This window comes from Xenopus tropicalis, chromosome 1 (genome assembly GCF_000004195.4).
Source record: "Xenopus tropicalis strain Nigerian chromosome 1, UCB_Xtro_10.0, whole genome shotgun sequence".
Classification (NCBI taxonomy): Eukaryota; Metazoa; Chordata; class Amphibia; order Anura; family Pipidae; genus Xenopus; species Xenopus tropicalis.
Window position 1 is genome coordinate 154,428,120 of NC_030677.2, and position 14,604 is coordinate 154,442,723.

The 14,604-nt window shown below is 40.8% G+C and overlaps 2 protein-coding genes across 8 annotated transcripts in view; both read left to right on the forward strand.

The window, feature by feature from the left end:
• The window catches only part of septin5 (septin 5), a 41,696-nt gene extending 35,280 nt beyond the window's left edge, over window positions 1-6,416 (forward strand). For 6 of the 7 annotated variants that reach the window (XM_012966503.3, XM_012966353.3, XM_012966408.3 and 3 more), the window contains 2 exons: window positions 2,044-2,146; window positions 3,619-6,416. In XM_012966503.3, coding sequence (XP_012821957.1) covers window positions 2,044-2,146; window positions 3,619-3,675 — 160 coding nt within the window. In that variant the 3' untranslated portion in view covers window positions 3,676-6,416. The remainder of the gene's footprint in view (window positions 1-2,043; window positions 2,147-3,618) is intronic. The other variant, NM_001102983.1, reaches the window with a different exon arrangement.
• Window positions 6,417-10,016: 3,600 nt separating this feature from the next.
• gp1bb (glycoprotein Ib platelet subunit beta) lies at window positions 10,017-14,104 on the forward strand. The gene is made up of 2 exons (XM_002931881.5): window positions 10,017-10,151; window positions 13,334-14,104. The coding sequence occupies exon 2, from the start codon at window positions 13,336-13,338 to the stop codon at window positions 13,960-13,962; it is 627 nt and encodes a 208-aa protein (XP_002931927.1). The 5' UTR covers window positions 10,017-10,151; window positions 13,334-13,335; the 3' UTR covers window positions 13,963-14,104.
• The last annotated feature ends 500 nt before the right edge of the window (window positions 14,105-14,604 follow it).

The following is a 14,604-nucleotide window of genomic DNA, read 5'->3' on the forward strand; positions in this document are numbered from 1 at the left end:
TTTGTGAGATATTCGTACTATTTAAGTGATAAAAGACTCTCTCTTTGTTTAGTTTGGAAACTCAAAAAAAGAAAAATAAATAAAAACAGGGAAATACACGAAAATATTGAATTGAAAAAATGGTTTGAATTTTGCCTAGCACAATTTAAATTGTGTAAAGAATATGAATTTGAAATTTTATAAATCACTCCCTTATTGTTATTCCCAAATATCTCCCTAATTCACCTTCTGTCTGCCCTTGTCCCCCTTTTTAAGCTCCTCTATGCCCAGGCACCCTGTAATTTGGAAACCAGTGCCTAAAGGAAAGGAACTATGAATAAATTTACCACTGTGCCAATGTACAAATGTTTCAGTTTAAATAAATGACAGCTCTGTTCAAATATGGTGCTTTTTAACAACATGAATTTTTCCAACAGTTGGTATTGTGTGCATTATATCTGGAAGGTAGATGTGCGAGTGTTGTACCAGATACTGCCTTATCCTACATAAAGTAGGGCTGAGTAACAAAGTGCAGTGATCATCTTGGCTTAGCAAATGCGTAGCCAAAATGTGTGATTTCTTGAGCAAGTCAACTACCCTCTGTAGTTAAGCCTGGATGCCAGGAATATAGCTGTTGGTGACACTGCACGGGGCTGCTGTATATTACTATTATTCTTTATATGGTGCCACAAAAGTACACATAGATTGTACATCATTTACATCAGTGGAGTTTACAATCACATTCACACACTCTATGGTCAGTTTTAATCTGAAGCCAAGTAACCTGCCTGTAGATTTTGGAAATGTAAAAGGAAACCCATGCAGACACTGGAAAAAAATACACCTAACTCCAGATTTGGGTCTGATTAAAAGGGTCTGTGTCTGGAGGGATTTCTATGGTTGTAGATGTTAAGATAAAAGTCAGACAACTATATTCATTGGCTTGGTATCTTCTACTTAAATCTGCTAAAATTCAACTCCCAGCATCCCCTGCAATTGCTAAAGTCACCAAGGCTCCCTATCCTCTTATATCCATTGTGTCACAGTTAAGAGAATAAGCAAATCCTTAGAATACAATTCATGCTGTTTGCTAGGGGAAGCCAGTAGCATTTCCTTCTGCCTTATCTAAAGCCACCATTCGAACAAGAGCATACCACAGCAACATTTAAAACGTATACTTGCAACAACATATATAGGAAGGAGACAGACTAGCACTGCATTTTTAGTGCCAATGTTAAGGCCTGGCCCAGGATAAGGGGTCATTTACTGCATGCAAGCCGGAGTGCAAAGTGAAAAAACGGCAATGGTTTTGCATTAGCACCACCCCATGCACATAGAAAAATTGCTGCAGGTCTCTCATCCACTAACTTGCATTCTAGTTAGACTGGTAGGTGCAGACAGGGTCGGACTGGGCCTAGCAGGGAAAAAAAACCTGGTGGGCCCCGCCGGCACTCCCCCAGCCTGCAGATCCCCCTCTCCCGACGTGCCTAAGGTAAGAAAGTATGCACGCTCAGGGGAGGGGGTTGGAAATCACTCTTCTATGTCTCTGTGCCTCTATGGCAGATAAAGACAGGGCTGCCTTGTCCCCATTGATGCTGCGCTCTGCACCTCACACTAGATTCTCTTATTCTGCATGAGGTGCAGAGCACCACCATACAGAAGTGCACTTTAAATGAGCACCAAGGAGCCCGATAGTATTCTTACGTAAATGAAAAAGGAAAAAAAAAACGCTAGAACCCAAATGTTTGCTTTCAACCAGCAGACCTATAAATGCTGGCTGCTTATTGATTGCTATCGGTTATTCAAACTGGTGCTAACCTGCACCTCACAATCATACATTTGTGCTTCTAATAGAATTGAGCTGTTACAGAACAAGTGGCTTCATCAGTACTCAACTCTGCCCTCTTCTGGAATACTGGAGGCTTGTGCCTAATCCAAATTTAGAAAATATTTATGGGTAGTGCACAATAAAAAGTTGGATTAATGTGCATTGCTTTACCGTTTAGGATCTGCTTTTATTTCATTGCAACTCCATTTACTGACTTTGCTCTATTTGTCTCACAGCAAATTGACTCAAGATAATAGGATAGAAAGTCCAATACCCATCCTGCCACTGCCAACCCCAGATGCTGAGACAGAAAAACTGATTAAAATGAAAGATGAGGAGGTAAGTGTTGTTTGCCCACATACCTTCAAATACTCATTGTCCTTATCCTAATTTGAGTATCAGGGGCTGTGCACTGGGGCCAGGCAGTACTGGCTGTATGGTACTTGCTGGAACAAGGCCTCCCAGTTCTTTCCCAAAACCCCCTGTGTGCTGAAGCCAGGCAGCCTCGGGTCTCTGTGCTCCAAAACCAAGATCAGAGAGCTGCAGCAATTCTTTAAACAAGGAAGGCAATGTGCAAAGTGCTACAAAATGGCAGATTACACCTAATTTTTGCACTATGCACACTACCTTCCTAATCCCAAATGAACCCTAGTGTGGTGTAGCGCTTTCTTGAATGATTAAAGGACCTTCAATCTATTGCAATGTTATTTCATTTTAAATGTTATCAACTTAATCAGCAGCACGTACAAGATCCTGCAACTGTTCCATGTGTTGCCGTAGCTGAAATATAGTACAGCAAATTACTTTTTTGATTTTAATAGAAATGGGACCCCCTTACATTTAAATCAGTGGAAGGATAGTTACAGTATATCCCTTGTGAGAAATCGTACAGTTTCCAATTGAGATACAGGTATGGGACCTGTTATCCAAAATGTTCAGGACCTGTGGTTCTCTGGATAAGGGATCTTTCCGTAATTTGGGTCTCCATAACTTAAGTCTGCTAAAAATAATTTAAGTATTGAATAAACCCAATAGGACTGTGTTGCCCCCAATAAGGATTAATTTTATCTTAGTTGAGATCAAGTACAAGGTTCTGTTTTATTATTATAGAGAAAAAGGAAATAATTTTATAAAATTAAAATTATTTACTTATAATGGAGTCTATGGGAGATGGCCTTTCCGTAATTCAGAACTTTCTGGGTAATGGGTTTCCAGATAAGGGATCCCATACCTGTACTGTAACCTCTTTATGTTATGTGATCTGCAAGTTGCCTAACAGTGCATGATTCACATAGAAGCTGCAAATATAGAATCTATATGGGTAACTTCATTGGTGCAGTGTAGCAATTGTGATAGTAAATAAACTCTCCTATACCATAAAGTTTACAGTTTTCATAGCTAAGATGCAGTGCAATTGTAACTTTACCAAGGCCACAAGGAGCTGACTCAGGAGTTGTCCCATCCCCAATCACGGTGCTGACTTTTGACCACCAATGAATATTTGTACAAATACAACATATAAAAATAAAGCCTTCATGTAGAAATTTTGCTGTTGAATTAGGTGTCTTGGAATCATATTTAGGGGTACATAATATTTTGCAAATTGGAAAACGAGACCCTGGTTTGACCAGACAGGACTGCTTTACAGAATGTAATATGGCTGATAGGACATACTACCCACAGGCCCAGATAGTATCTCCACCAGTATTTTCCATATGCTAGATAGGTATATGCCTATTTAGGTGATTATGATTTAGTATTTGTTCTGTGATGTCTTCTCCAACACTGATGTTACTTTCTTTGTTGAATAGTTGCGACGGATGCAGGAAATGTTGCAGAAAATGCAGCAGCAAATACAGGAACAGTGAATATCCTGTCAGAACGGCACTTACCCTTCACATTTTCAAACATACCTGACACAGCACCTCTAAGATGAGTACGGAGTTGGATGTGGTACCCGTGGACTCATTGCAGCATCTTATTTATTGTTATAATCACCCGTCCTATATGAACGTCTCTCTCTCTATGTCAATGTTTAATGACCTGTCCTATTCCTCCACAACATCCTAATAATGGAACCAAGCACTTCACCTAAAGGCTAATCTTTTGTCAAAAATGAGCTTAATCACAGCATCTTTCATGTCACTAGAAGAAAATAACCGTAAGTGCAAAGCATTCTGGGAATTGCGCAGGATAACTGCACAGCCTTATGAGAAAAAAAACAAGTTACCCAGTGCACTCTGGGAACTATCGTATCACATTTAGACAGCCTATCCTATTTCTTCCACTGTCTCTGACCCTAATGCAGAAAGAGGGATATTTCTTGGAGAAAGGATTCCAAATCAGTTTTCTACCAACTCCCGCTGCCACTCTGAGACAAGCTTGTGTTCTTTTTTTATTTGTACAGTGTTGCAGTTTATTGGACTCAGGACTTCCTTTTTTATTTGTATTATTTTATTTGTATTATTATTTTTCTGTATCGATGTTTACTCAGCAGGTGACTGACTAATTATAGCAGAACCCAGAAAGGTGGTAGTTCTTTCCAAAGGAGTGAGGGTTGCACATTGCTGCCATTTATTTTTGTTTTTTAAAAGCAGGCCCAAGTATCGCACACAAAAACACATGCTTTAGGCCAAATTTATGACAGTAGATATGAGAAACCTCTGAAGCACAACTGGACCCACTGATACAAATTGCTATTTAAGAAAAATCCAATGTTTACACCAAAACCAAGTCAGGATTTTCTTATCTTTATCCTTATCTGATCAGAAGTTGCTGATAAATAAGGAGTACATTTGCAGCTGCCATATTTTGGTGCCGTGATTGTACTGAAACTCAATAAAAGAAGCAGACAAATCATAGTCCAGTAGGGTAACGTCAAGTGCAAGTGACAAGCTATGCCCTGTGTTAGTTTAATAACCAGTTCAAAGACGTCACCTAGAGTCTCTCTTTTATCCGTAAGGATGCTGGGCAGCTCAAACTGTCTTGCTAACTATTGCTTGTGTGTCTAGCAGCCTAATACTGACCTTGAGTTATATCATTATTATTATTTATTCCATAGAGCTTAATCATCATACACATTAATTCCTTGCCCAGAAAAGATTACAATTAAAGTCCCTATTACATTTACAAAACACTCTGTCAGTTGTATCACAAACCCAAGCCCCAAGCCGGCTTGTATGTCTTTGGAATGTGTGAGGAAACTGAAGTAACAGGAAGAAAACCCCCACAAATAGGAGAAGAATATACCTACTCCTTGCTGAGAGTGCCCTGACTGTAATTCAACCTTGAAGCCTCAGCACTACAAGGCAGCAATGCCAACGGCTGTGCTATTAGTGTTGCGTTGTAAATGGGGATTATTCTGCTTTTTGCAAAATAATTATTTTTCTGTTTTTCTGTTGAGTGGAAGCCCATTACTGATCGGACATTAGCTACCTCCCACTAGTCACAAACAGTAGTCTGGGCTTACTTTATGGCTGCATTTAAATGATGGAATATTGTCAGGGTAGGACAAGAAAATGAAGCCTCAGTTTAATCAGGGAAGGACACAATCCCAGTTTTTTATTTCTGTTCTTTAGATCCATGATCCATTTTCAAAAATGGGACCTTGCAGAATAAATCTAAATTAAATCTAAATGAAGCACTACCTTGATTACCCTTAATTAATATTTTTTTTTGGTGATACACTAAAGGCGTCATTTATCTTGAAATGCGGACTACTAAGGGTCATGCTTCTGCACCCCTTAGTCTGCTTCCACATGAGTCCAGGGGCATAGTAAATTACCCCTACTATATTTTATTCATCAGAAATAGTTTTTATACTGTAGTAAAAGAACTGACATTCCCAGGCATTTTTGTGAGTGTTTATTAAGGATCTCAGATCTATCTGAGAACTGAAATTCATGACAGCTGGAGGACCACCGGTCTGATAAACTTGGTACGTGGGATTGATTTTCTTAAGCTCTGAAAATATTTGGTGCTGAATTATTTAGCTGCTTATGGACCAGAAAGCTCTATAAAAGGTATTGGTTAATTTCCATGGTCCTGTTTTTTTACTTCAACCTACGGCATTTTCTATAATATAATTCACAGGGTCTGGATTTTGTTTATTGCCATCACTCTAAATACAATTTAATTGGCCTCCACCAACACACACTATTTGGGTTGCAGGGATCCACCATCAGCACCAAGATATATTGTTGACAAAAGGCACTGAAAGGTTCATTTGAGGCTACCAATAGTTCTTGACTTAAGATCAAATAAGGGGACATTCCATTTAGGTGTTTCTGTGTAATGGGGATTGAGTTGATAAACCATAGCTTGGCAGCCTAAAGCTCTTCCACTTATTGATCTTTACCTCCCATCAGCTTCAGCAAGCTGGTGCCAGGCAGGTTATGGCAGGGGCAGAGAGCTGCAGGCTGTTGGATTAAGCACCCCTTGTGCCTGGTAACCCTGCTCCTTTGTTTCCATTTGAAGTATTTTTGTGACCCTCTGCCCTGTAGTAGCCCACCTTGAACAGTGCATATCCTGCGTACAAATATTTCTTATATTAATTGTTGCTGTAATTAATGTTTACAACCTGAGAATCTTAATAAACCATTAAAATGCACATTGCTCCTGGCCATGTACTCTTCTGTGAATAACACACACATATATGTGTGTTATCTGCTCTTCATTTTGTATATTACACAAATACAGCTTTGTTTTACCCTCTTCCTGACAGCCATTGGCAGAGGAGGTGACATACAGCCATAAATGTAGCACCTGCATTTCCAGGTTTAAAGGAAAACTGGTGGGGGTGCCAAATATCAGGGACTCCACCCAGTAATTGTAATCACTTAACTGATACCCTGGGCTGGTGCTCCTGTTAGCACCTCTTAGGCCCAATGGATTTGTGAGCAATTGATCCTCTTGTTCCCCTCTTCATTATTCTAAATCCTTGGGTCGATGCATGTTTAAGAGTAAAAAAGTAAAAAAGACTTTTTTTTGTTGAAGTTTAGCTTTTCACTCTATTGCACATGTGCACCCTGGTCCAGGGTTCCAACATTGGCCTATGTCAAGAAACACAGCATACTTGCACCTAAGGGTGAGGGCACACGGAGTGTTTGTTCAGCTTCCTGAAAGCATAGGAACAAACGCTTTATGTGCCCTCAGCCTAAAGAATCAAGTACAGAGGTAATTTTGACACAGAGCACAGGAAATTGCAATCCCAACTCGAAAATCTTTAGTGCAATGGCACGTCAGACAAAATTGCATCAGATGCATCTCCCCCTCTTGCCTGCAATTACGCTGGAATGATGAGAAATGCATTGTGGGTAAAAAAAACCATGGCAAATTCAATCCAAAATTGCACTTTGCACTGCACTTACAATTGTGAATGACATTTACTGTCCTTCATTACAGTCCTGTGGTTAATATTTGCGGGCAAATAGTAGAATTCTTAATGAATCGCTTAAGTCAGGACTGGCCAGAAGGGATGACTTTGAAGCAGTTGGCCAGCTTGAAGTATTTTGGAATATATGGACAAACAATCCCTGTTTTGCTTAAAGGGGAGGGCATTTCTTAGTAGCCTAATGCACAGAATGTCTTAATGTCCTATATATATTGATAATGGGGGAGTGCAGAGGATCTCTTGTTGTTGTTAATATATGCGGGCCCCATTTTACTTGGTGGCAGCCCACCACCCAGGGGACCCAGGAGATCAGTGGGACCTGGTAACTAGTATAGAGCCCCATGATTAATAATAGCTTCCATGTAAAAAAGCATAAATACATTTTTCTGTATAAAATATGCACTACACCTTTCTGTGACCTCTTTTTGTGCAGTGACACAGTCTTGATACATTTTAGGCAATGCCTGATGTTGTGCATGGACGGATGTGGTCAGTAGATAGACATGACAGCTTCTAGTATTTGTGATCCAATCAACAGGGGCCAGATCTTCCTTTGACTCCATACCGCAAACCAAACCAGTCTGGCAATCAAACAAAGCTTATGTGGAATAAGGCACATACCAGCTTTATGTACAGCATACATGTACAGTAGACCAGAAAATAAATACCAGCATCATATTAACATAGTGAATTTGTGTTGAAAAAAGTCCATCAAGTTCAACCCTTCCAAACAAACCCCAGTGCACATATATACACATGCTTATACATACCTAACGATACACTTACATATATATATATATATAAACCAATATCTACACTAATAGTAGACTGTAGTATCACAATAGCCTTGGATACTATGCTTGTTCAATAAATCATCCAAGCCCCTCTTAAAGGCATTAACAGAGTCTGCCATCACAACCTCACTGCCCACTGTGAAGACCCACCTAAGCTGCTTCAAATTAAAGTTCTGTTCCTCTAAAGTGGTGGCCTCTTGTTCTTTGATCTTTTCTATGGGAATAAAGCTCTTCCACTGTCAAAATGTCCTCTAATGTACTTGTATAGAGTAATCATTTTCCCTTGCAAGGGAACCCCAATCTTAACAGTCTAACCTCATACTTTAAGCCCTGCACTGCCTACTCAAGGTGAGGCCTTACCAGAAACCTATAGTGGCAAAATTATGTTTTCATCCCTTGAGTCAGCACTATCCAACTGGTGGCCCACCTCACCCCCGCCTGTCTGGCTGCTGTCACTTCTTACCTTTGTGCAAGCTTTAAATGGTATCAGTAATGGGATTAACTGCCCCCTGCATTGTTCACACCTCAGATTCAGGCTGTAAATTCTTGAATTGTTTATACATGTAATCCCCAGTATTTTACACACCTTTAAGACCCTGTATGGCACACAGAGACAGAATAGGGCAGGCAGAAAATGGCACACACAGGCAGCCTGTGCTACCACCATTAACGGGCGGATGGTCTTAAAAGCTCTTGTGATAACATGGGTGTGGTTTGAAGTGGGTGTGGTTTAAAAAGGGGCTTTCATTATCGACCCTCCACCATGTAGGCCAGAAAAATTCCGGCCCTCTGTACCATAGAAGTTGGACATCACTGCCTTGAATTAATGCATTTTTGTGCAAGACAGCACTTTATTTGATTTAGTATTTAGCCTCTCAATGACATTGCCTAAAATTAGACAACTTGTTATCTCCTTCTCAATTAAGGATCCCCCCAACACACCTACCATTTAGTGTGTAACTTGCACTTAAATTATTTCTACCAAAGTGCTTAAGTTTGCACTTTTTTGGGACTCGGCCAAGTCCTAAATCTTTTGCTGCCCAGTTAATCAATCTCAAACTGAATCTTGGATTTGGTACATCCCTATGGGAATTGGTACCCCCCTTCCCCCGCTCATATTCAATTAAGGATACCCTCAACACATGGTAGAAGTGTTCAATCCCACATGAGCTGGACGTTACTGTGCCAAAGCAGTCAGTGCCATATGATGCTGGACAATATTGTGCCATTTAAGGTTGGGCAGTCAGTCTCTTGCAGTTTTGCCTTAAAGGGTGTGGTAACATAGGCATGGGAGCGCTCAGCACTGGCTTCCATTAATGGCCCTCTGCCTCATATAACCGAAAAAGGTGGATATCACTGCTCTAGATTTCTAAAGCTGGCCATACAGGTAATGATTTTTCCTTCCTTAACAACCAATTTAAGTTCAATCCAACAAAACTGTTAAATTATCATAAGGTTAGTGTGCATGTACGATTTTTCATCCCATATTGGTCAGAAATTGATTAGGTGGGTTTGAAAATTTTCGTTGTTAACAATAAAATTTCTTCATTGCCAAATTGTTTGCAGAAGCAAGCAGGTAATTTTCCTAGCTTCAACTTGACAATATCGCTTGAAATGGTTGTTTTTATCGCTGGACAAATCATACTTTTAAACGACTGTTTCAGGATAAGCTTGGCCCTATGATAATGAAAAGAGCTTTTCAAAATCCTAACATGTATGGCCAGCTTAACTCAAGTTTCAGTTTGCTCACATTCACCACAGAGGTAAGCACTTATTCCAAAGTGGTTCTTCTCCTGCTTGGCAAGCTATAGTCAATCATAAAAGAGACAAACTGCAAGTATAGGATTTAAAGCTTTGCTATAAAAAGTAATTTATATTGACATCCCCAAACATTAATTGCAACCTCCTCCTGTGTTTAACTGTAAAACACAGGCTGTACAACTGACCTAAAGCTGTAAAGACTAGGCAAGAGTGTGGTTTTCAGAGATCCTGTTGTTGTGTGTATGTGGAGGGTGTGACGTGCAATTTCCATCTTATCTGCTAAGGACACACTCTGCTCTTATCATTCAAACGTACTTTAACAATACAAGTCAATACAAGCAGAGGGACATTCTCTGCCAGAGTGACTAGTGGGACTGGCAAGTCTGCATCATACAAGGTAAGTTTCTAACATAATGTCTAACAGTCATTAATTCTTATATTGTTGATGGTTGGCTGCAAACTTATTATAGTCTGCATTATGGGGTATGGTAAATCTGGCCATACACGCACCGATACTATCGCACGAAACCTCGTTTCGTACGATATTCGGTGCATGTATGGCATGTCGGCAAGTCGACCGATATTGCAGGAAGCTGCTGATATCGGACGACTCGCCGATCGGCCAGGTTAGAAAATTTTGATCGGGCTCCATAGAAGACTCCTGACCAAAATCTGCCGTCAGGGCTGAATCGGCAGAAGGAGGTAGAAATCCTATTGTTTCTACCTCCTTATCTGCTGTTTCAGCCCTGACTGTGTGTGGCGGATCTAACGATGTTTCGTGAGACCGATGGTCGCACGAAACATCGTTAGATCGCCACGTGTATGGCCAGCTTTAGAGTGGTATGTATTCTGGCTACACAGGAGCCAGCAAACGAATACATGAAGATAACATTCTCACAGAAGCCCCGCACCAGATATAGAGAGATATAGTTCTACTTCATTGTGAGAGCCAAAAGTTTCTTTGCAAAAGGAAACCTAAAATTACAAGTTGAGTTACAGCATATGATGACAATAGCTTTGAACATAAGAATTTGGTAATGACCTTACCTGGGTCCCCAGTACTCCTGAGTCCACTGGGTGCAGTGGGACTGACCCAGCTAAAAACAGATATACTGAGAATCTTATTTCAGCTGTTCCAAAGGGTTCATTTTTTCTAGTGTCTTCATTACCAAGACATCATGAGAAGAGGGACTTCCCTGCCACAACAGTGTATTTTTTAGATTTTGCAAGAAAGGAAAAAGGTTCCTTAGTTAATGGCAGCATTGACATAGGACATGCTTTTGGTGCAACTGGCCATTGGCAAATGTTAGATTTTCTGTGTATAGTAATCATGACTTGAGGCAAATCTTAAATGGTGGAAAGCTTAGGTGCTTGCATCAGTGGCTAAAAGCCACAACAAAGTGATGCAGTTTATTCTTAAGGGCTCTGGCACAAGAGGGAGTTTAGTCGCGGCAGCGCGATCGCTGAAGTTGCCTCCCGCCTTCCGGAAATTGCGCTGCTGCGTATGCCATCCCAACGGCGATTTACATTTTTGCCGGTGGGATGTCATATCAAGGAGATTAGTCGCCCGCAATAAGGGCGATAAAACTCCCTGTTCGCGGGCGACTAATCTCCCCGAGTTGCCTACCCCTGCCATCCCACCGGCGAACATGTAAGTCGCCGGCGGGATGGCAGACGCGGCGGGGCAATTTCAGGGAATCGCCGAAAAAGACTCGCGAGTCTTTTTCGGCGATTTGCGCGAAATCGCGCCGCCGCGTCTGCCATCCCGCCGGCGACTTACATGTTCGCCGGTGGGATGGCAGGGGTAGGCAACTCGGGGAGATTTGTCGCCCGCGAACAGGGAGTTTTATCGCGGGCGACTAATCTCCCCCGTGTGCCAGAGCCCTTAAAGACTGACTTGTTGAGAACTTAGTAGTGTTACTTTGCCAAGTTACTGAGCACTGAGCTAGGTAGGCTGACAGCTGGGCTTCTCAGTGTTGCTATGTATGATTATGATCTTATCATCAGGCCACTTTGCAGTGTGTAATGGCTTTTCCTAATCTATTTTGGCTGATAGGCCCAGAACAATGAAACTGGGGGTCCTGAGCACTAAAAAATGTAGAATATCTCTGTGAGGTTAGAAATTAATATGCATGTATAACTATAATAGTAATGATAGTATTATATACAAAAACGATGCCTTTGTTTTGATCTAAATTACCTCATGCTCATGGGCCTTACTGTATTACAAAGATCATGTTATACACAAAGACTTAGGTGGATACTGTAGTTTTCTGTGCAGGCACATGGAGCAGTGTAGGAAAGTGGATCTGCTTCTCTCAGCCTGACAGAAAAACGCAGGGCTGAGAGAAGCGGATCTCCAGACCATGTGATCTTGCCCTAAACAACTACATCTATGTTCATTGTAGCAAATTCATATGTTCAACTTATGAAAATATGGTCCAGAGAAATCTTTTTCTATTTAAAAAAAAAAAGAAAGTTAAGTACAGACAATAGCCGATTTATGTAAAAATCAGTTCATTTGTTATAAAAGATGGAAAAGTTTTATCCACCAGATGAACTGAAATCTGTCCTCAGTTATTTATTTTATTTATTTTAAATTTGATAATAGAATTCACATCAGTGCTCATTCACATTAAACTAAAACCAGTGCTCCCCAACTTGCATTAGGAATGTGTAGGGGTGGCGGGGGAATGCCTACTTGCCTCCCCCTTCTGCATGGAGGCAGTGCTGTATTCGTGGAATTCTAATTCAGAGCACAAAGAAGTGCAGCTATTCTGCAAAGTACAGGGAATTGTGCAAAAGTTGTGTTTTTTTTGCATTTTGCACCTTGTCCTGCACTTGTAAATGAAGCCTTAAGTCTTTCATTTTCTATGCTTAGCAGAGAGAAGTGCTGTCAAACATCTCCTATTCAGTGGGCCTATTATCTCATATGACCTGAATATAGAGCCTGATTATAATGAAAGTATGATTTCATACAGGGATGAGAATTTGTAGTTGGGTATTTGGTATAGTGCTGCCAACAGTTAAGGACAGTTAGGAATTGCATACAATCTAAAGCCCCTTCCAGTCTCCATGTTGTAAAATGGTAGGGAACACTAAAGAAAAAGGGCTCTGTACATGTGTATTAACTGTTGTAGCTACATATATGCATAAATTTTTTTTTGTGTAAGCAAAGATACTGTGAATGAAAATGAAGAGCTCTAGCAGTTTAAATTCTGTTAAGCCATGTGCAGCCCTCAAGACCTTTATCTTTAGTCAGGAAGGCTATGCTTTGCTAGCGAACGGCTGCTGCCTGTAGTTGCTCGATGTATGGTACCATAATCAGTTTAACAAGAGGGGGCGCAGAGGCTGTTTTCCATTTTTTGGGTCCATAGCAGCTAGTGTGATTATTTGAGTACGCTAGTCCTGCAGGATGAAGGAACCAAGCTATCTGGGGCTGCACTGGGAGAACAGGATGACAGTAGGCTAACTGAGATCCCATGTAAATGGAGCATCAAGCAGGCAAGTTCCTCTAAGGGTCAGTATGCAGACAGAACAATGTAAAACAATGTAATTTATAGCTATGTATGCTTTCAGGAATGAATATGGAACGTTGGCCTGTCCTGCTAACATTGCTGCTCTCTGTGTTCCCGGGGACTTCCAGTTGTCCTTCTTCATGTCGCTGTGGATCTGGAATTGTAGATTGTAGCCAAAGGGGTCTCAGCACAAAGTCATTGCCTGCTTCCTTCCCTTCATTCACAGAAGTGGTTCACCTGAACCAGAACAACTTAGCATATATCCCTAATGGACTCCTGGACCGCCTTCCACAACTCAGACAGGTTAACTTGCAGCAGAACCCGTGGCACTGTGACTGTGACATTCTTTATCTGCGTGGCTGGCTGCAAGGGCAGCAGAACAAACCTCTATACCGTGATATCACCTGTGCATCCCCAGAGCCACTCAAGGGAAGGGTCATCATGTACTTGACAGAGGAAGAGCTTGTAACCACCTGTCAGTACTGGTACTGCAATCTGGCACTGGTCTCCCAAATCTGCCTATTTCTTCTAATTACCATACAGGGCATACTGCTCATTTTTATAATTCTCTCCCTCCGCCGCTTCCAGACCATTGCCAGGGAAGCACGGCGTACTGCCAAGGAACTGCAATACAATTCAGAATCCTATGTGTATGATAATGTGCCACTGCATAACTATGAGAGGACATAATGTGATACTGTATGACTTGTATAACCACACACAGATATATATACTGTATACAGACTTTTCATAGGTGTGATAATCAAGAAATATAATATAAAATACAGTTTTAAGTGCTAGGAACACCAGGAAATAAAATGACCCCCATATACATTTGCATGTTGTATTGATGTCATCATCAACTCTGTTTTCATTGTCTAGGGCCCAAGTCATGAATAGGTGTAAACTCGAGCTCCCACGAGCACAAAAAGACCTGCTGGTGCTTTCTCTGGATGTATAAACAGACAGGCTTTGACTTAAAATAAAGCATATTTACAAGTACAGGACAGATATAACCTGCCAATTTAAGCAATTTTAATTTTTTTATACTGGACCTTTACCTTGTCAGTTCCCTGTGTGTTAAAAATTGAAATTGCCACCTATTTAAGCACTAGCAAAAAGATCTGGAGTCCCTTGTGTGTTTCTAAGGAAAGTTTCCATTTAAATACTATGATCATTTATTACACTACTTTTAGATCTGATCCTATAGCTACATAAACGTGTAAAGAAAAACCCAAGTGTTTATTTATTTTTAGCTGTTCACTTTTAAAGGGGAACTCCATCCAAACACAGCTTAAGCTTTTTGAAAAGTTAACTATTGTCAGCAACTTT

Excerpts from the sequence above, each read along its gene's own strand:
- gp1bb (XM_002931881.5), top strand. The coding sequence starts at position 13,336 with ATGAATATGGAACGTTGGCCTGTCCTGCTAACATTGCTGCTCTCTGTG.